The following is a 22162-nucleotide window of genomic DNA, read 5'->3' on the forward strand; positions in this document are numbered from 1 at the left end:
GGGACTTGACTGCCTGCTGAGAGAAGAGGTCCTAAATGAAGGAGTGTGGTCCCTGCTTCCTCACTGAGAATCAGGCTAGCCATAGTACCCTCTAGAGAGGCCAGGGGTCCAGTAGGAGCCAATTTTAAAGCCTCTTATGTGGACGGCATCCGCTGCCCTACATGGGGAGACAAGTGGTAGGAGGTGCAAGGATGAAGTCTCAGATTTCTCTTTCCACCCAACTTGCAGATATCTGCCCCTCAGGAGAGACTGTATTCTACATGGATTGGGTGAGTACCTTTTCTGGGAATGAGTGAAACAGGAAGCAAAAGCATTGATTAACCCTCACCTTTGTCCCTTGAAAGAAAAGCCTCATCTGGTTTGGCCCCAGGGAGACTGGCTGGCTCCATGAATTCACTCGCTCACATTGTTCCTCTAAATTCCTTCCACCTCAGGGGCTCTATCCTTGCCTCCCTGGACACCTTTAAGAAGATGTGGGTCTCTAAGAAGGAATATGAGGAAGATGGTGCCCGATCCATCCACAGGAAAACCTTCTAATGTTGAGACATCATCTTCACCTCTCTCTGAAGTTAACTCCACTTTAAAACTCGCTTTCTTGAGTCGGAGTGTTTGCGAGGAACTGCCTGTGTGTGTGAGTGTGTGTGGGTATGAATGTGTGCGCATATGCCAGTGCCGTGTGGCCCAGGGATCGCTGGGCCCAGAAAGGACGATGAACTACCCACAATGGCGATGGCCTGAGGCCTGGGGTTGACCACTAACTGGCCCCTGACTGGGAAGAGCGCTGATAGAGGCCCCACTCCTTCCATAGCAGGGCCTCTGCTTGTCTGTGTGGGACTCTGGTTGCCACCAGAGAGAGATCTTGCTGCTGCCCACCCTAGGCTGGGCTAGCCCCTCCCTGCCCCGGACCCCCAGGGTGCCCTGAGGCCCAAAGCAGCTGCTGCCTTCCCTAGCTCCTCATTCTGTTATTGGTGCCTCTTGATCATGGACTGAGGACTGGGGCTGGGGTTAGGTCTGTCTCATTTTGTTGCAGTTTTGGTTTGGGAGGCTGGGAATTGCTCCCAAAGTTTGAGACTCTGGGGCAAGGAGAAAGCAGGGAACCCTCACGTCCACCTGGAGACCAGGACCACACTGGACATTTGAAGAGAGTACTAGTGCCACCTCTGATTGGCTGCAGAGTTAATGTTTCTAGCCCCAGTTCCATCCACAGGATCTTGAGAGAGTTTAAGGAGCCTGTAGGCTTTGGTCCTGTTACTCGCTTCTCATCCATCCTTGTTTCAATGCCATCTGAACAATTTTATTTATTGAAGTGTTTGTTCAGTAAGGGGACGAGGGAGAGGGGATTCACTGTTTCCTGCCCACCAGTCACCCTGCTTAGACTAATGTTTACAGCGCCTAGGTTTAGCGTAGCATCCAGGGCCTCACCACTCCCTAATGGCAAACTGATGGTATCCATAGGCCTCAGGACCCTTTGGGATCAAAGGCTGCACTCAAAGTCACCCCACCAGCCCCTTTCTTTCACCCTCCTCCACTTGCTCACCACCCTGAAACCAATGGTCTGGTTGCTGGTTGGATTTTCTGAAATAAGAGATAGAATCACTCTTCAGCAGAGGCCCTTGCAAGGGAGGGGGGTTGGAGAGACAGTCCCCATGAGACTGGAGAAAGCTGCAGTTAACCAAGTTGCCTTTTGCCACTCTAGCTGATCAGGGGGACTAGGTTGAAGGACAGGAATACCCCCTGTGGGTTGATCATGTGCTATTCTTAACTTTGGACCTATTTGGGAAGGGAGTGAAGGAAGGGGCCAGACCAGAGTGCCAGCGGCTCATGGGTTCAGGCCTGGCCCCTAGCAGTCAAGGGCCTTCAACCCAGATAGTACAAAGCTGCAGGGAGGCTGTCTTCACTGGCACCCTCACCTGTGACACCAAGTCCTAACCTAGTCCTAGATTCCAGGCAGTATTCTTCCCTTACGCCGTCCTATGACCAAAAGCCCCTGCCAGATGTGGGCCGAAGCAGGTGTGTGAAAGCGATGTGGCGACCCGCGGACTGCAGTGTGCTTAACCAGCTCACCCCCCTTCTCTTAGCCTAAGCCTGTCCCTTGCACAGCCTCGCACAAACCACATTGCCTGGTGGGGCCCAGTGTACTTAAATAAAGTCGTTCCAATACACACATCAACTGGGCCTCTGTCTGTGGCCAGTATTGGGGGGCAAGAGGGAGAAACTGCAGTCAGAGGCAGTGAGCAGGCCTAGTCTGTCCTCTAGTAGGCATTGCTGCATCAGCCAGATATGGCTGGACTGTAGCCCAAGCCCCAGCCTGTCAGGTGGATGAAGAGAAAATGGTATTCAGTTGTGTATTGTAGCTAATGCCTGTGATCTCACCAACCCAGGCTTAGCAACTTAGTCAGACCCTCAAAAAATAAAAAGGACTAAAAAGGGGTTGTAGCTCAATGGTAAAGTACCCCTGAGTTCAGTCCCCACTACCAAAAAGAAATGGTGTTGACACCAAAGCCTTAGTTTAAGAACCAAAGGTGTAACACCTGTGTGCACATTCAAGCCCATGGGTGATGCTCTACTCCAAATGATGGAGCAGCTCTTGACACCCCTGAAGTCAGAGGTTCGCCAAACTTTCATTTAAAGTCTGGGAGCTTATTAAAATTCAGGGTCCACATTCAGATATTATAATTAATCATTTTTTCCCATTCTGAACCCAAACCTGGCAGAAAAATTCCCCGGCACCTAGCCATTTAATCTTCCCAATAACCCTACAAAGCATACATGTTTTTATGATCCATGAAGCAATTTCCAAAGATTCTCTCATTTACTAGCTGTGATGTACGCCCAAGCAACACCTAGAACCTACATTTCAATACCCTTTGCAGACCCTCAAAACCTCTGGCCTTAAGTAATGAGTCCCAATTGGAGTCAGTTTTGCCCCTGCTAGTCTGGAGATAAGTTTTGTTGTCACAACTCGGGAGGTTGCTACTGGCATCCGATAGGTAGAAGCCAAGGATGCTAAACATGCAATGCAGATTGCCCAGCCCCCACAGTCTAGTGCCAAGACTGAAACATGCTCACCTGGAACAGTGGTTTTAGTCCCAGCCACAAGAAAAAGTCTACAGAGGTTTTTGACACCTTAATGCTCAGGTCATACTCAAGACCCATTAAGTCAGAATTTGGTACATTTTGAAGCTCAGGTGGTTCCCAAGCTGAGAACCTCTGGCCTAGCAGAGACTCCTGTCTAATGACCATCTAGCAGCAGTGCATGGGAAAGGGGGCCACTGAATCTAGGCCTGAAAGTCACTTTGGCCTCTAGTACCATCAATCTACATTTTTATACTCGGCACCTCAGCGAGTCTGATGCAGGTAGCCACCCTCTATTTAGGAAAATCCTCTTAGGGTGTTTTTCCTATTCAGTGAGGAATCCTGTTCCCCAATCCCACCAACCCATCTCTTTCCCTCCCTCCTCCCTCCCTCTCACATGGACCTAGGGAATAGGAATGACTGGCTTTAAGTAATCTAACAAAATAAGCCTCTCCCTCCAGCAGAGGGAGCATGCTACTTCAAACCATAACTGAAGCAAAAAAACCCTCTGAGAGAAACTACTAGAAGAAGGAGGCAAGTGGCATTTACAGTGGGCTTCCCTTGACTGAGCAAAAGGAAGCACTTATGGATCAAAAGTGGTTCTTGAGGGGCTGGGATTGTGGCATATATATATATGAAAAACAGAAAGTGAAAAGATACAGAATGAGAAATTTTTTTTTATAAAAGTGGTTCTTGAGTTGCCAGAGTGGCCAGCCCTAGCTGCTGACAGCAGGCTGTCCCTCCATGCCCCATGGCAGTCCTATGTGCTCCACATGTAGCCCCGTCCCTTCTGGTCTTTCTCTCTGCCCCACAGAGGAAGCATGTCCCTGAGCATACAGCCCAGCCCTTGCTCAAACTGAGCCAGACGGCTAGGAGGAAGAGACTTCAGTGACATTCCCAGGAGCTCCCAAGTGCCATCTCCTCCAGGCTACACCCAAGGAAGGTGGACTAGCAGGACACTGGCAAAAGTGGCTCCTGCTCCCTACTGGGCAGCAGTGTCTTCAACAGGATGGCCTTAGTGCATCTCATACTGTCTTAATGTCCAGGGTTTGGACCTGTGCCAGGCTCTGGCGCTGGGCCTTGACCATGTGCAGGCGCCTCCCATGCAGCGTGAACTGAGACCAGGTGAAGAGCTGCAGCAGAGCACATGTGATAGGTATGAGCACCAGCAGGTAGAAGCAGCCCTGGCGGAGTGTGGGAGCCTGTGCTGGGGCTGGGGCCGGTGGCTCTGGCCAGGGCTGGGCACTCCCCACAGGGGTCATTGGAGGCTGTTGGAAGAGGTCATGACCTAGGACAAGAGAGCACAGAAAGTACATGGTTAGCCAATTCCCCCCAAAGTCCATGGAATGACATTTCAAATGTCATGTGTCCCAAACCACAGCTCTTGATGCCTCCCCCAAACCTGCTCCTCCCAGTCTTCCCTCTGTGAATGGCACCATCATCTACCCAATAATTCAGGCCAAATCCTGCAAGCCTGCCTCAATTTTTCAGTTAACTTATTCACGCTCCAACACCCAATCTTTGTCTCCCCGCAACTCCAAAATGCATCCTACTGCCACCACACTGGCCCAAACCTCCATTGCCTCTGTCACAGTCTTCCAGTTATCTCCCTGCTATTCCCACCTGTCTTCCCTATGATCCAATCTGTCCTCCCTCCCAAAACACAGCCACAGTGAATTTTCCAAAACATCAGTCAGATCAGGCATGGTGGTCCTTATCTGTAATCCCAGCTACTTGGGGGCAGGAGGATCACAAGTTCAAGGCCAGCCTATGCAACTTAGTGACCCTGTCTCAAGAATTTTTAAGAAGAGTTAAGAGGTGTAGCTCAGTGGTAGAATACTTTCCTGGCATATGAGAGGTTCTGGGTTCAACCCACAGTACCGCAAAACAAGTAAGTAAATAAATTAAGTAAATAAATAAAATCAGACCACATCACTGTCCTGCTTGTAACTCTCACAATATCTTCCCTGTGCAACACAAATAATTCCAAACCCTGCCATACCTACAAAGCCCTCTTCACTCCCAGTCTCATCTCCAAATCTCCTGATACACAGGGCCTGACACTTGCCATCCCCTCTGCCTAGGATTCACTGAGATCTTTTCTTGATCAAACCCTTGCCATTCAGTTCACATCCCGAGGAACACCTTCAAGGACAGGACTTGCGTGGCCACTTTTAGTATCTTCTCAGCCACAGGATCTCACCTTTCCCCATCTATTTTACCACTACACTCACCACTACTTGATATATTCTTGCTGTTTATTGCCAACCCCCTGCTCCCAACTAAAGCATAAGCTCTGTGATAGCAAAGACCATGTGTGTCCCTCATTGTGACCTCCCCAGCACAGAGAGTAGGTGTTCCATACCCACTTGAGTGGATGAACAAACTAATGAAAGAATGAAGGAATCTGGAGACCAAGTTCCTCTACCTGTGTGGGGAAGGCTGAAGAGGGGTGGCAGCCCAGGATAGTCCAGGCCTACCCAGTGGCCATTTTCTCTCCCTCACTGGACCCAGAGCCGAGCTTGCCAGCTGTGTGCCAGGTAAGCTGTGCCTCTGGAGCCTCACCTGTATAGAAGCAGAGTAGCCAGGTGCCCAGCAGTGGGGCAAAGGTCTGGCCTGGTTTGGTCACCAGGGCAACCATGCCAAAGAGAAGCGCCGAGGTCGCCTGTTTGCGATGGTTCAGCACCAGGTCCTCATCCACCAGGTCAGTGACCACCAGGGTCAATAGCTTGCAGGTGCCCTCAGTGAAAACACGATTGCTGCCAGCAAAGGGAGTGGGCAAGGGTGAAGGGTGGGAGAGAGGAGTGGGGTGGGGAGTGAGGGTGAGCAGAAGCATACCTGGCAATGAAGAAGCAGAGCAGCCCAGGATGGTCTGGGCCAGCCACCAGCATGAGCAGGCTAAGGCCCAGCTTGAGCAGAAAGAGACCCCGCACTACCACGTAGACGCCCCAGCGCCGACACAGGGACAGGAAGTAGAGGTTGTTGAGATGGGGAGCGACATAGGAGATGCCTGGGGAACGAAGAGGGCCTCGCTTTGTCAGGGGCACTGCCACAGCCTCAGTAGTGATTGACATCGTAACCCTCAGAATCAGAGTTTGCATCAATTGCACACTAACAGCATGCTGGGCTCTGTGCTGAGTGTCACACACGTTTTTTTCTTTTCAGTACAGAGGATTAAACGCAGTGCCTTGCACATACAAGGCAAATTTAACACCACTGAACTACTTTCCCTAACACCACTGAACTACTTCCCCAGCCTTTTTTTTTTTTTTTTTTTTTTTTTTTTTTGGTACTGGGGGTTGAACCCAGGGCTGCTGAGCTATATTTACAGTCCTTTAAAATGGCTCACTAAATTGCTGAGCCTCACTTTGAACTTGCAATCCTCCTGCCTCAGCCTCCAGAGTTGCTGGGATTACAGGCATGCAAACATGCCCAGCTTTCCCAGCCCTTTGAAATTTTATATTGAGACAGGTTTAGCTAAATTGACCAGGCTGGCTTTGAACTTGTGATCCTGCTGCCTCAGTCTCTGGAGTAGCTGGGATTATAGGTGTGTACTACCACTCCACATGCTTATATTTAATCTTCATAAGCCTTGAAAGTAAATAGAGTTGTCCCTTAGTATCCTCAGGAGATTGATTCCAAGATCACCCAGGGAAAACTAAATCCACAGATGCTTAAGTCCTTTATATAAAATGGCATAGTATTTGCATCTAACCTACTCGCATCTCCCCAACACAGTTGGGGATAGCTAAATATTTTTAGCTATCAATGGGTTTACTTATTTATTCATTTATATGTGGTGCTGAGAATTGAACCCAGTACCTCACATGTGCTAGGCAAGCGCTCTACCACCGAGCCACAACTGTAGCCCCCACACACACTTTAAATCATCTCCTCTTACTTACAATACCTAGAACTATGTAAATGTCGTATTAATAATTGTCGTACTATTTACTATATAAATTGTCATACTATCTGCTATATATTTACAATATAAACTATATTGTTTAGGGGTAAATCACAAGAAAGAAGACAATATGTTTAATGCAGATGCAATTTTTTTTTTCCTGAATATTTTCAATCTGTGGTTGGATGAATCCACAGATATGGAGCCACAGATCCAGGCTTTCTTCTTACTTTACAAGTGAGAAAGGGAGACCCCAAAAAATTAAACAACACACCGAAAACCACCCAGGGAGAGAGCAAGGTCAAGACACATCCAGGCTAGGATGGTAGTCCTCACTGCTGAGCAGCCATTGCACCACACCACACCGCCTCTGGGTGGCACCATCACCAAGAGGATCCTGTGCATCAGTCCCGCCCCACACCCACCGCCTCAGGAAATCAGAGCTGGCCTCAAGGTGCAATCCCCTGGCAGATTCATCCCCACCCTCTGCCACCTGGCCCTCAGCTAGTGAGGTGACCATGCCTGCAGCTGGGCTAGGGGGTCTGGAATGCAGCCTCTGTCCTAGAGCCTGCCTGAAGCACCCACTCACCCAACAGGAAGGAGCCAGTGGAGAGGGAGATATGGTCCGCCAACAGATGCTCCAAGAAGAGGGGGAAGAAGTTGCTGTTGAAGTGGCAGTGAAACACCTACAAGCCAACAGGGCAGTAAGGGGTGACCACAGCAGGGCCACAAGCCAACGCATCCCCTGGTACTCAGAGCAATAGAAAACTGGCCTCTGTCCCCAAGTCCCTAAACATGGAACATGCCAGAAAAAGATCTAAAGCCACATTCCTGTTGGTTATTGAAAAGTTAGAGGCACAGTAAAACAGTAACTAGAATAAGTCTTTCTTTTAATTGAAAACACATTAGTAAAACAAGTTTCAAGACATAAAAACAATTGATTTCTAAATGTAGCCAGCTTGTACACTACATGGGTTGTGGGGTGGCACTTGGTGTTTTAAAAAGATTGTCAGACTCCCAATAGGAGACAATCTTTTAGGTCTCACTTTACAGGTAAGGACAAGGCTAGCCTGCCCAGAGTGGCTGAGACCTACCTGAGATCATTAAGGGAATGAGGCAGTCAGAAAATACTACAACCCCAACCTTAGTCCCAACCTTGGTCCTTGCCACCAAATTGCCCAGCAAGGCCACCTAAATGCCCAGTTCCTAAGGTACCTGACCACTAGAGTGTGACACAGCCCAATCACTGGGGGAAAGGTACCATTTCCAATACCTGCACCAGGTCCATGCCTACGAACCACAGGAAGTTTTGATGGTGTGCCAGCTGCCGGAGGTACTGGCCCAAGGTGATGCTGTCTGCTTCCTCACTGCCCACTGGCAGCTCCTCTCCATATAGGCTATAAGGCAGAGGGGAATTGAGAACTTCTGGGGCCGGGCCTGAGTCAGCTCCCACCCCAGGGCAGCCACCCATCAGCCAGAAGACCCAGCATCAGCCCAGGGATCCAGCATTAAAATCAGATTTGGAAACTGAGGAGGCAGGGATGGCCACTCACCTGCCATCCATGGTCAGGGTTGAGCACCCCAGGTCCTTTCCAGCCACCTCAACCCGCCACCTCAGCAGCTGTGTGGCCCCCAGAAAGCCCAGCCCAGAACCAGCAGCCAGTGCCACACAGAAGGCACGGAAGGAGGAGAAGTCCTCCTTGTTCCAAAAGGCGTAGGAAGCAAAGACAGAGAGGGAGCCAGCTGCACTGAAGAGGGAGCAGTAGAAGTTGAGATGGGTACGGTCGTGGGCCGTGAGGGCCAGGTCGGCCAACAAGGCGTGATGGTGAAGGTCCACCAGTGTCAGGAAGCCATCATAGAGGCACAGGCACAGCAAGAACTGTAGTCCAGCTGGGGCCCAGGGCACCCAGAATGACAGGAATGACAGTGCCAGCAGCGGCCCGTGCCTGCCCAGCACTCGCACCCGTGCCAGTACCACAGCCCTTGAGGACAGCCTGGCACTTGACCTGCTAGGGAGAGGAGGGTTTTGGGAGATGCCCTTTGGGCCTTGGCAGGTCCCAGCTCCCCTGTCCAGATCTCAGAGGAGGGACAGAGGCCCAGAATGTAGGATTCACATCAGGGTGCACCCCAAGTCTCCAGTCTCCAACTTTGGAAGCACAGCTTACCAGTGGGTGCACTCTTTCCTCTGTCCTACCCCCCCCCCACTAGTCTGTCAGCTGATGGCCAAGGGCAGTGGGATACCCACTTCTCAGGCTTGTGGGCAGTGATGAGCTCCAACATGAAGGAAAGGAAATCTGACAGATACGGCATAGGGTGTTTGCTGTGCAGAGTTTTGAGAAGCCATATAAGCCAAGCTGGGGTCAGTCTCTTTCCTGGTGAGCAACATAGGGGTTAGGCAAGGCCAGTTTTCTAACCTGGACAGAGCCAGCCCTGGTCCCTGGGAAGGGAGTGGATCCACCTCCAACACCTGAACTAGCCTTTCTTTCCCCACCCCAAATTCAGGCAGGGGTCCTCCAGTCCTAGGGAAAGGTGGAGACTGAAGCAGTTTTGTACCATCCCCAGATACAAACCAAGGCTGAGAGCTGAGGAACTGGCGGTCACTGAGCCAGCCAAAGAGGGGGTCATTGAGGCTGTTCCAGAGGAGAAACACCGTCTGCAGGCAAAGGAGATGGGGAAGGTGGGTCCAGGCAACTTCCATCAGAACTCCCCACCTCTCCAAGATGGCCCAGCTGTGCTGCCTGCAGACCTTTGCTGTCAGTTCCTCTGTTCAGACCCCCACTCCCAGCCACTCACCTATCAGTGCCCCAACCAGGGCCCAGCTGGTAAGTAGAACCAGAAGAAAAATTAGCATGTGTGACTGTATTGCACATGAACATACAGAACATACAGAACATAAGACAGCAGAAAAGAAAAATGATCTAATCCCCCTGAGAAGTCATCAAGGTCTCTACCAGCTTTTCTGGCTGAGTCTTAGTGGACAACCTCGCCTGCCTCATGTCCCTGAATAGGTGGGACCCAGCACCTACCATCTACCTGGCAGCCCACTCATCCACCAGGCTGTGCCCAGTGTTAACCCTACCTCTCCGACCCAGAAGGCCACTTTGTTGATCTTGTACACTGAGACAAAGGTGTCCACGTAGTAGAGCAGGAACACATTGTGCAGGATGGAGGTGAAGAAGGCCAGGGAGCCATAGACCACAGCTGTGGGCAGGCCCAGTAACCAGGCCTGGGGCCATTCCAGCCCCATGGCTGCCAGCCCGATTTAACCCCAGGAGCACTGAGGAGAGTTCATGGCCACTAGCAGTCTCCCCATTCTTGTCCCTGGAAAAGAAAGAGCCAGTTAGCAGCAAGGATCAGAGACTACTCTGCTCCTAACCTTGTCCTCTGTGTCCTTTAAAAACTCATTTCCAGCCAGGTGTGGTAGCACATACCTATAATCCCAGTTACTCAAAAGGCTAAGGCAGGAGAATTACATGTTCAAGGCCAGGGCTGGAAGTGTAACTCTGTGGTAGAGCACTGTGTAGCATGTACAAGGACCTGGGCTCAATTTCCAGTACTAGCCGCCCCCCCCCTTAAAATATATTGTAGTCTGGCACAGTGGCACATGCCTGTAATCCCAGTGGTTTGGGAGGCTGAGGCAGGAGGATTGTGAGTTCAAAGCCAGTCTCAGCAATTTAGCAAGGCCCTAAGCAACTTCAGTGAGACCCTGTTTCTAAATAAAAGACCAAAAAGGGCTGGGGATGTGGCTCAGTAGTTGAACACCCCTGGGTTCAATCCCCAATACCATAAATAAATAAACAAACAAATAAATAGCAAGTTCGAGGTCGGCTTGGGCAACGGAGTGAGACACTGTCTAAAAGAAAAGAAAAAGAAAAAAGAAAAAAGAGGGTTGGGGGTGCATAGTGGTGGAGAATTTGCCTAGCATATGCAAGGCCCTGGGGTTCCAATCCCTAGTACCAAACACACACGCACACTCATTTCCAGCTGGAGACTTTAGACATAAAACAAATCTGGAGAATCACCAATCAAGTACAGCAGTGCCAAGTTAGATACCACTACTCTTGGAATAACAACAAAACTGATAAGCCCCAGGAAGAGGAGGCTGGCACCCTACAAGTGTTGGGCCAGGTTGCGCATGCGTGCTCAGGCTGGGTGCTCAGTATCTGCTTACATCCACAGGGTGCAACTTTAATGATCTGCACGTGACAACCCTGGACTTGGGCACATGATGTACTTACAGTGTGTATCCTCAGGTAACTTAACCCAAGTTTTAGTTTCTTTTTCTATAAAATGAGAAAGAGAATGATTATACTTAGTTTGCAAAAGAATGTAAGGGTTCACAGAGAGTGCTCAATAAATGAATGTTGATGGTGTCATTATCTTTACAAAATCCCTACAAAGTTTACAGCACTATTATGATTTTATAGGAGAGCAACCACAAGTTCAGAGACAGTGAGTAGCTTGACCAATGTCACACAGCAAAAAAGTAAACATATTTGCACTCAAACCTGTCTTGACACCAAAACCTTTTCTGCCACTTGTCTTCCCAAATCAGGTTCCCATGCATTGTTGGAGAGAAGGGAAGAAACCCAGTGTCCTGTCTGCACTGTGATAAGAATGGTAAGAGGTAATCCTAGCAACTCTGGAGGCTAAGGCAGGAGAGTTCAAAGCCAACCCCAGCAAATCAGCAAGGCCCTAAGCAACTTATTTTGAGAACCCTGTCTCAAAATAAAAGAATAAAAAGGGCTTCGAATGTGGTTCAGTGGCTAAACACCCCTGAGTTCCATCCCCAGGCAAAAAAAAGATAACATGTGGGCCAGGGATATAGCTCCGTGGTAGAGTGCTTCCCTAACACGCACAAGGCCCTGGGTTCAGCTGCCAGTACTGCAAAAAATAAAATAATAATAATAACATAACAACAGCAGCAACAATATTATTATGAGGCCACAATGCTCATGCCTCTTGATTCCAGAAATTCCATCCCAAGGAACTAACCCCAAAGGATTGTACAGAGATGTTCATGGCAGCAACATTTATAAACAGCAAAAAGCTGGATTCAGCCCAAGAATGAACAAAGGGACTGACTTAGCAAACTCAAAGCTGTGTAGAAAGGATGCACAAATGGGCAGCATCAGCACATGGGGACAGAAACACAAGAGCGCACTGCATGCAAAGAGGATCATGGGCTGGGGATGTAGCTCAGTGGTAGATCACTTGCCTAACCTGCACAAGGTCCTAGTGTTCAATCTCCAGCACTGGAGAGGGAGGGATGGGGAAGGGAGAGGGAGAGGGAGAGGGAGAGGGAGAGGGAGAGGGAGAGAAAGGGAGAGAAAGGGAGAGAGAGGGAGAGAGAGGGAGAGAGAGGGAGAGAGAGAGAAAGAGAGAAGGAACACACCAAGTATAACTGACTCATGCACATAGATTGAGAGAAAGATTCACCATGAAAGAGAAAGGAAATAAAAGTCAGATTTTAATACCTGGTGACCTCATTAAAATATAGATGCTGACTTAGTGGGTCTGGGGAGGAACCTGAGATTCTGCTTTTCTAACAGGCTCCCAGGTGAGGCTGCTGTTTGTGACCACACTTTTTAAGCAGCAAGGCATTAAGTTTCTGACTCTTCTTTTAGACTCAAAACTATTGTTCTCTTTTCAGAAAAATAATTCCCATGTGTGCCTACCTGACCCCTTGAGAGAAGCTATGGAGGCTTCCTTCTCTCAAATTTTGTGTTGTGAGTCGTATGTTCAAGTCCTTACTCCCCAACCTACGGATATGATCAGATTTGTGCAGTTGTACCAGGTTAAGACGAAGTCATACTAAATTAGAATGGGCCTAATGACAGGTGTCCTTACAAGGAGAGGGAAATCTGGACACAGAGAAATTGGCCACGTGAAGATGAGGCAGGAATCAGTGATGCAGCTACAAGTCAAGCAATGCAAGGACTGCCAGCAACCACCAGAAGCTAAAAGAGGGAAGGAAAGGTGCTTCCCTAGAGTCTCCAAGGGGACGTGACCCTGCTAAAGCTTTGACTTCAGATATCTACCCTCCAGAACCATGACAGAATCGAAGGTTACTTTCAGCCATCCAGTTTGTAGCATTTGTTATGGCAGCCCAAGGAAACCGAAGGGCTGATCCTCAGAGAGCCCCTGGTACCCTCAATCCAAGCCTGCCCATGGCTCAGTTATCTATGCACGCACATTTCCACACAGGGCCAAAACCTGTTTTTCCTTGGCCCCAGTCCAAAAGAGCCAGCAGCACCTCCATGAGACCTGTTTTTGTCCCCAGACTCATCAAGGCTCCTCTGGGGGATGAGCCACTGGCTGGCCTAAGGCCAGACTCCCTCCTTCCTCCCAGTCCTGCCTGCAAGCCCTCTTCAACCCCAGCCCAGGCTCCTCCCTCTCCTCTGGCCAGGCCTTTGTTCTGGCTGGTTCCTCCTAGGGAAGCACCCTCCCTATCTCCCCCATCCTTCAGGAGCCAGCACTGGGTACAAAATACCCTCACTCCTGGGGACTCACGGGACCCTCTGCCCCTGCCATCCGCACAGTGGACACTGCCTTCCATCACATCACCACAGGATTTCAAAGGCAAGGCTGTGTCTTCCCCATTCTCTCCCTCAGGGACATGGGTGGCTTCATCAGCTCTTTGCTGCAGGAGAGGCTGGCTGAAGAGAGGTTCTAAGGAGACAATGGGAGGGAGTCCGCCCCACTAGACTCACTAGAGAGTCACTTAGAAGATCTGCCCCTCACCCTGTGCCAGTCTGCACCTCATGGAGGGAGCATAAGAGAAGTGGTCAAAAGTACCTGAAATCCTGCAAGAAACTCCTCTGGGCTGGACCACAGAGGTCCCACCTTACCTCATGGCAGGAGGATGGCCAGGTGAGCCCAAAGGAAATGCTTGTCTCTTTTTCCTCAGAGGGAGGTGTAACTGACATATCCATACACACGTATTCAAAGTGTACAGTGGAGAGTTAGAATGTGTCCACCTGTGATCCCACCCCTCTACTGAGACAGGGCACACACCAATCACCCTAAATTTCCTCCGGCACTTTGCTTTTCTTTCTTCTCTCTCTCTCTCCTTTTTTTTTTTTTTTTTTTTTTTTTTTTTTTTTTTGTAGTGGGGATTGAGACAATGATGTTTAACCACTGAGCCACAACCCCAGCCCCTATTTTTTATTTTGAGACAGGGCCTCCCTTGCTAAGTTGCTGAGGCTGGCTTTGAATTTGCAATCCTCCTGGGCCACTAGGATTACAGGTATGCGTCACTGTGCCCAGCCCCAGCCCTTTCGATTTTTTATTTTAAGACAGGGCCTTGCTAAGTTGCTGAGGGTCTTGCTAAGATACTGAGGCTGGGCCTGGGCTCAGTGACAGAGCAGTCGCCTAGCATGTGTAAGGCACTGGTTTGATCCTTAGCACCACATAAAAATAAACAAATAAAGGCATTCTGTCCATCTACAACTACAAAAAAATAAAAATTTTTAAAAATTTTTTTAAAAATATACTGAGGCTGGCTTCGGTGCTTCAGCCTCCCAAGTTGCTGGGATTTACCACTGCATGGGGCCTGGCACTGCTTTTTGAAGTAAGAGAATGGAGAGAAGACATGACTGGAGTTTTCAGATGTCCTGACTACCATTTACTACCTATGTGACCTGGAACAATTTACTTAACCTCTCTGTGCCTTAGTCATAAGGTGTTGTTAGGAGGTAAAGAGAAAATACTTATAAGCACTGAGCACAAAATAGTGAGCACCAAAACTTAAGATATGATAGCTAGTGGATCTCTTTACCCTTCCATAAACTGAAGGCCCCATGACCTGCCACACAAGAATGGGTAAGGATTAAATGAGATGCCACTCAAGGGTTATGGCTTAGGGGCCATAAAACACAATGTAGGGGCTGGGGTTGTGGCTCAGTGGTAGAGTGCTTGCCTAGCATGTGTGAGGCACTGGGTTCAATTTTCAGCACCACATATAAATGAATAAAATAAAGGTCTATCAACAACAACAAAAAATATATATATATAAATAAATTTAAAACAACAACAACATAGTGTACACCTCCATCCATCACTATCCTTCACTCAGGTCACTTTCTCTGATTCCCCTGGGTCTCTCAGAACTACCTTGTTTAACTCCACAGCCTTTGTCTAAAAGGAGTGAAGTCTTCTGACTCCTAAGCAGATGCCCAGTGGCTCTACCATTGCCACTGGAGGTGAATTCGTAAGGTCCTCAGCCTCCACCAGCTGGCTCCCTATTCACCCTGAGGCGAGGCTAGAAGACCTCAAACATAGTGAGATGGAAAGGGTATGACTTATGGCATCAGAAGGGCTCAGGTTCAAATCTCAATTGCACTTCCTAAAAGTGTAACCTTAGGCAAGTCTCCCCAGCTGAGCCTTGGGTTCCTTATCTGCCAAATGGGATCATAAAGCCTGTCTTTAGAGGAGTACAGAAAGCATTAAATTAACACATCATGCCTGTCACCTGATTGATGCGCAGAAACTACCTGTTTCTTAGATCAGGGTAGGAGCAGGTGAATATCCTGGTACTCGGGTCCCTCACACAAGTAAGCGAACTGGAGAAAAAGATGGCAAAATGGCAAAGTCAGAAAAAGTAAAGAGTAGAAACACATCCAAGAATGCAGAGACAAAGCCCCACTGTAAGGCTGAGCTGGAAGCAAAGCTACCTGTCTAGGTAAACCAGACTTGAATGGGAGAGAAGGGCGCAAGGGTGCTCTTCATGGGTTTCTTCTCCAGATTCCACTCCTCCATCAGCAAAGTCTTCCCCTACTCTCCTCCCCATGCCCAACCACCACAGCAGAGGACAGTCCTCCTGTCCCAGGGAAGAGCAGCGCGGAGCCCAAGCTGGCCTAGCTGCATAAACTGGGATCTGTAACCTGCAACCAACATTACAACCCTGCGGCACCTTGCAGAAAAGCCTGCTAGAGGCCCCACAGCCCATCCCTGCCCTAGGAATAGTCCCAGTTGGTGGCCTTAGGTCAACCCTACTCTCTCCTTGAATCAGTGGGGATGTTGATACCAACCTCTTAGCTGGCTGTGGGGCTGAAATGCAAAAGTAAACTAAATAATCTAAAAGCATGAAGCAAAGTGCCTGGCACATACAAGACTCAATAAATGGTAGCAATTATTAATTTTTTTCATATCTCTGAAGTATATTTTCATGATTTTTAAAAGATCAGTCAGTGACTCCCTCTGATAAGTCCATGATGAAAGTTCTCTGCAGTACCCGGCACTGATGCCTCTTAGTGCCCAGAACATCCCAGCTTTTCTCATCTGCCATCCCCAAAATTCTTTTTTAAGAATTTTGTTCAGGGCCTGGGGAGATAGCTCAGTCAGTAGAGTGCTTGCCTTGCAAGCATAAGGCCCTGGGTTCGATCCCCAGCACCCCCCCAAAAAAAAAAAAAAAAAAAAGAATTCTGTTCATACTATCCCTTCTATCCACGATATCTATCCTAGATATGACTCCATACCATATCTTGGGTATTTAGGGGATGCCTGGCTTTCACATCATGAATCCCTACAGCTCTGTTGCCACTCCCATCATTCACATTTTTTTTTAAATATTTTAGTTGTAGATGGACATAATACCTTTATTTATTTATTTATTTATTTATTTATATTTATGTGGTGCTGAGGACCAAATCCACTGCCTCATATGTGCTAGGCAAGTGCTCTACCACTGAGCCACAACCCCAGCCCCCCATCCACACTTTATGATGAAGAAACCAAGGATCTGAAGGTTAAATAACTGGCCCAGGGTCACAGAGCTATTAGGTAGTGGGACAAGATTACAATGTTTTTGACTTTTTAGGCATTTAAATTTAGCATTTCTCACTTTTCTATGCACCCCTCTTCGACAACCTCAGCAAATCCTGCTCATCCAAGACCCAGGTCAGTGTCACAAACCTTCCCAGGTATACCACGTCAGGGTTCTCTCCCCTTTTCAGACACCAGTCCTTTGTACCAAGCATGTGAATGCTTCTCTTACCCTCCTCCAGCCCACAAGCTCCTTAAAAGGAGGACCAGGTCAGCCCAGTCCCTGGGCTCTGCCTCTGCCTACACCAGACTCCTTCACCACATAGAGGTGCTCAATTAATACCTGCTAGGTCCACTTATCCCTAAAAAGGCCAATATGAGCATCCATCTTCAGCCCTCAAAAGAGCAGCCATAAGAAAATCCCCAGGCCCTACTGTGCCCCAAGTTTGCTGTTCTGCTTGGCTGTGAGAATCAGAAAAAGGCAAGTTTGATGTGTCCCTCTGAGTAAAACATTAAAAGCAAGAGGAATACTGACACTAGCAAAGAGTATTAAGTTTTCACCAAATGCACAGCCCCATGCTAAGAAAACCAGAAACAATGTGGGCAGAGAGCTCAGAGGAGGGAGGTAGAGAGGGGCCAGATCAGGAAGGAATGATGTTGTAACCCTCATACAACATTCTGTCCTCAAGAGGAGCCGGGTGGGGGAGTGACAGGAGACAATGAACTGGGGGTGGGGTTGACAGAATTACATCTGTTTGGAAGGAACCCTCTAGCATTTGTAAAAACTCTCCTCCCTTCACCCCATCAGGCTCCTAGGAGATTGTTATGGTTTGGATGTGAGGTGTCCCCCAAAAGTTCACATGTGAGGCAGTGCAAGAAGGTTCCTAGAAAGACTGAGTTGTAAGAGTCTTAACCTAATCAGTGATTTCATCCCCTGATAGGGATTAACTGAGTGGTAACTGAAGTGGTAGGGTATGGCCGGAGGAGGTGGGAACTGGGGTGTGGCTTTGGGTATATATTTGTATCTGGTGAGTGGACTCTCTCTCTCTGCTTTCTGATCACCATGTGAGCTGTTTCCCTCTGCCACACTCTTCGGCCATGATGTTCTGCCTTACCTGGAGCCTCGAGGAATGGAGTCAGCCTTCTATGGACTAAGACCTCTGAAACCATGAGCCCTCAAATAAACCTTTTCTCCTTTTTTCTGGTTGGGTCCCTTAGTCACAACAGTGAAAAAGCCCACTAAAACAAATTTTAAAAAACCTAGAAATGCAAACAGCATCTCCCCAATTTCTGAACCAACCTATGATGTGTGTAAGGAGTGCCCATGGAGTTAGATGAGGAAACCAAGAATGCCAGGCTGGACTTTGGAATGAGGGGCCTTAGAAAGAGGGTGAGTGTTGGCTATGATACCCCTCAGAAAGACCGAAGACTATAGGAGAAGCAGTTGAGTGCATAGGTGAGAAGCCACTAAAATCCAAAATTTGGAGTTAGGAGCCTGGGACAGATTTGAATGTTATCACTCACTAGCTGAGTTTACTCCCACATCTGTGAAATGAAGGAAACAATTCTACTCCCTGCTGTCCTCAGGATATCAAATAAACAGATGAAAGTTTAAGGTGGAATAAGCAAAGCAAATATTAGGCATGACTATTTTCTCAATAAACAGTGGACCTCTGAATTGTTTGCTATATTTCCTGCTTCACACTCGAGTCATCTTCCTCCCCAGTCTCCCAAAGCAGGGTCCTGTCTTAGGGGCGCTCCTGGGAGGCCGCACCCTCTGTTCCAAATACTAATGGTCCCATCTTCCTCCTAGGGCTGGAATGAACTTTCACCTCACTGGGGAAGGGACCTCTGTCTCCCTCCCCTATAAGTTACTAAGGTGGCACTGGAGAATCATCGGCTTTAACCGAGGACCACCAACCCCTTCCAAGCAACTGAGGAGTTCAGGATCAACCAAGGAGCCCTTTACTCAATAACTGCACTGAAACACATATGCACATTAAAGTCGCCTGAGGAGCTGTTCGCAAATACCCAAGGTCGGGCCTCACCTCAAACCAATAAAAATCAGAATCTCGGGGGGAGGGGGAGGTTTCCATCATTGATTTTTAAATTTTTTTTTCTGGTACTAGGGATTGAACCCAAGGGTACACTATCACAGAGCTACACCCCTAGCCCTTTTTAAATGTTTGAGACAGGATCTTGTTAAAGTACCCAGGCTGGCCTCAAATTTGCGATCCTCATGCCTCAGCCTCCGAAGCCGCTGGGACTACAGGCGTGCGGCACCACGCCTGGCACACTGATGTTTTTTAAAAAGTCTCCAAAGTGCTTCTACTGCGCCACCAGTGTTAAGAGCCATGTCAATGAATAGATCCTGGCCTGACTCATGACATCCCACGACCCCATATGCCCAAGGAGCTATCAGATCCATTGTATCCCCTTCCCCCTGCACCCCAAGCCCTCTGCATCGATTTCAGCTTTGCCTCTTGAGCCCAGCCTCTCCCGCCATGACCCCAGAATTCTCTGAATCCACAACCTGATCACCTCAAAGGACCCCCGAAAACAGTCCCTACGATTCCCAGACCGAAGAGCACTCCCTACCCCCTTAGGCTTGTCATTTGTGTCAGAACTGGCCTCAAGTCCACGCCTGCCCCCGAGACGCGACCACCCGCCAGCCAGCCCCTCACCGCAATCCTAGTAGGCGAAGCCTAATTCCGAGGCTGCGGAGGGCCAGGTGTGAGACACTGCGCCTGCGCGCACGCCGCCCGGGCTTCCCCAGTCTCTCCCTCCGCCCCCGCCCAGCGATTGGCTCCTCGCTGCTCCCCGGACCGCAGCTCAGGCAGGTGACCAACGCCTGAGGCTGCAGCAGCCATATTTGTCTTGGGCTCTTGCCCTTAGCGACCAAAAAAAGTGGACACTAGCAAATAGGGGCATGTTGCCTGGATTCCCGAGTGGCTCATCCCCTCTCTCACCTCCACAAGGTTATTTTCGCCCAAATCAAATTTATTTCCTGGGTGCTCCTCTTCCTCACTTGTCCTTGCTTAATTCGGAGGTTGAACAGACCTCAGCACCTTCCTTCAAGCATTATGAACTGCCTGAATGCACAGCTCATGGGGATTTGAAGGTGTCGGTGGCAAGACCTGGGACTCGTTGATGCTGGATTGTGGGCCGCGCAAGGGTGGCCACAGCTTGAGCTGTGGGCGCGAGGGCTCAGACCACAGAAACCAGGCTCTCAACTCGAAACCTCACAGCCCAGCCCCAATTTTTATTTTTTCATTTTTGTTTTCCTTTGTACTGGTGATTGAACACAAGGGCACTTTACTTCTGAGCTACATCTCCAACCCTTTTTGTTTTTCTTTTGAGCCAGGGTCTCACTAATTTGCTGAGGCTGACCTCAAATTTGCGATCCTCCTGCCCCAGCCTCCAGAGTCACTGCTTCCTCCTAATAATAATAATATTGCCACAAGGAATACCAAGCTCTTACTATGTACCCTAAACTGTGTTAAGAATCCCGTGTACATCTTCCTGTTGAGTCACATTATATCTAAGAGGTAAAAGCTATTATTCCCATTTCACAAATGAGTAAATTGAGGTTGAGAGATTCAGTGACTTTCAGACAAGCAGAAGGCCCAACCAAGCTGGAACCCAGCACTACTTATTCCCAGAGCACCTAGGACTTGGTCCATATTCCACTTTTTTTTTGGGGGGGGGGGGGGGGCAGATACTGGGGACTGTACCTAGGGATACCTTATCAAGTTAAATTCACAACTCTTTTAATATTTTTATATTTACTTATTTATTTATTGGTACTGGGGATTTAACCAGGAGTGCTTAACCACTGAGCCACAATCCCAGCTTTTTTTATTTATTTTGAGACAGGGTCTCACTAAGTTGCCAAGACTGGCCTTGGACTTTCCACCTGCCTGTCTCCAAGGTCTCCCCAGTGGCTAGGATTACAGGCCAGCACCACTGTGCCCGCCCAATTCTACCACTTTGCTAAGGAACCTTCCTTTTGTTAACCTCTGTTGTATTCCTTACCAGGATTTTGTGAGCATTAACTGAGAAACAGGGGTATAAGAGTTTTGTGAACTGTTGATTCTATGCCTTTGTTGATTGTTGTCAGAAAACTCCTTGCAACAGAAATACTGTCCTCTTCTTCCTTTGTGACAACACAGCAACGGGCTCACAAACAGCAAATGGTCCAACACAATGAGGCAGCCAAGCTAGCTCTCACAGGGTTAGCATGCATGACAGAAAATTAGGCGTTAAAAAGTAAACCAGTTTTCAAGACCATATAACATACCAGGAGAAGGGAGGTTAGGAAGCCAGCTCAGCCTTCTAAGACTATGCAGTCAGCAGAAATAGCCAGAGCCAGACAAGCTCATGAAAGTCAAACACACTGAGACAATAGTCTGCCCTATTCTGAAAAATCTTACGGACTCTCCCAGATGAAAAGCAGCAAATTCCAGGTGATGAGGTAAAACACTATGCAAAACAGTCACTAAAGTAATGTGCAGTTATCTTTACTTTATTGACATAGTAAAAAAAAAGGTAGACTTAAGATGGTAGTGAGACATGCATCGCATGATAAAGAGCACAGGTGCAAATAAAATCCCACCTCTACATGTGATGAAATCAAGACAAGTCCCTGCCTACCCTGAAGATGCCCCACATCTACACATCTTTATTCTTTGTTTGAGCCAGGATGACAGTTAGGGCTGTGTCTCCCTTCTTGCTGTAACATAAGTACCATTTAAAGCCTTGTTTGTATAACCACACTCACGTGATCCTGCTTCATTTTTATTGTCACTGTTGATACCATCTCCAATATCAATAGCAGCCCTGTGTCCAGGGGCTGGAGCCTGTTCAACCAGATCCTGGAGAGCCCCTAGGGACCCCATGAACCTCCTCCCAGCACCCATAATCCACAAGGCTGTCTCATTTCCCTCCTTTTCCCCAAGCCAACCCCTTCAAACCCTCTTCTCACCTTGTTTCCCCCTTTTCCAAAATAACCCAGTCCTAGTATGAGGCCCAGCCCCAAGGTACCCTAGGATTGAAGAGAGGCAGACAGATATAGAATTGCAGAGCGTCATTTATTCAATAACTTACCGACTGAAATGTCAGTAATAGACCAGTTGAACCCCTACAATCTGCGTCAGAAGGAAGGGTGTACATGTTTGAACAAAGGTGACTTCATTCTAGGCATAATCCTGGTGCCAGGGTCCAGTTGTAAAACTCCACATACCACTCTAATGGTTTGTCTGTTTGTAGTTTGCTGAGAAACAATGCAGAAAAAGCCACCTAGGCTACTATGGGGAAGTCATGACAGTTACAACTCAAGATGGCTGCAGTCAAGTCAAACTCAGTCTGTACACTCTCTCTGAGACAGACACAGACACACACAACCTCCTCTAGACT

At 48.5% G+C, this 22162-nt stretch overlaps 2 protein-coding genes across 5 annotated transcripts in view; one reads left to right on the forward strand and one right to left on the reverse strand.

The window, feature by feature from the left end:
- The window catches only part of ACTR1A (actin related protein 1A), a 17094-nt gene extending 14924 nt beyond the window's left edge, over nt 1-2170 (forward strand). The window contains exons 10-11 of the mRNA XM_079137203.1: nt 229-269; nt 435-2170. Of these exons, the coding sequence (XP_078993329.1) occupies nt 229-269; nt 435-537 (144 nt within the window). The 3' untranslated portion in view covers nt 538-2170. The remainder of the gene's footprint in view (nt 1-228; nt 270-434) is intronic.
- Nucleotides 1805-19566, reverse strand: MFSD13A (major facilitator superfamily domain containing 13A). 4 transcript variants are annotated; one of them, XM_079137201.1, is made up of 9 exons: nt 19432-19566; nt 10062-10303; nt 9553-9635; nt 8536-8730; nt 8256-8379; nt 7572-7668; nt 5914-6085; nt 5641-5834; nt 1805-4363 (listed from the first exon to the last, which is right to left on the reverse strand). In XM_079137201.1, the coding sequence occupies exons 2-9, from the start codon at nt 10227-10229 to the stop codon at nt 4101-4103; spliced, it is 1296 nt and encodes a 431-aa protein (XP_078993327.1). In that variant the 5' UTR covers nt 10230-10303; nt 19432-19566; the 3' UTR covers nt 1805-4100. The 4 variants fall into 4 exon arrangements, with proteins under 4 accessions (XP_078993327.1, XP_078993326.1, XP_078993325.1 ...); XM_079137200.1 differs by having other exon boundaries at nt 8536-8988; XM_079137199.1 differs by having other exon boundaries at nt 8536-8991.
- Nucleotides 19567-22162: the final 2596 nt, after the last annotated feature.

Source organism: Sciurus vulgaris (genome assembly GCF_902686455.1).
Source record: "Sciurus vulgaris genome assembly, chromosome: 4".
Classification (NCBI taxonomy): Eukaryota; Metazoa; Chordata; class Mammalia; order Rodentia; family Sciuridae; genus Sciurus; species Sciurus vulgaris.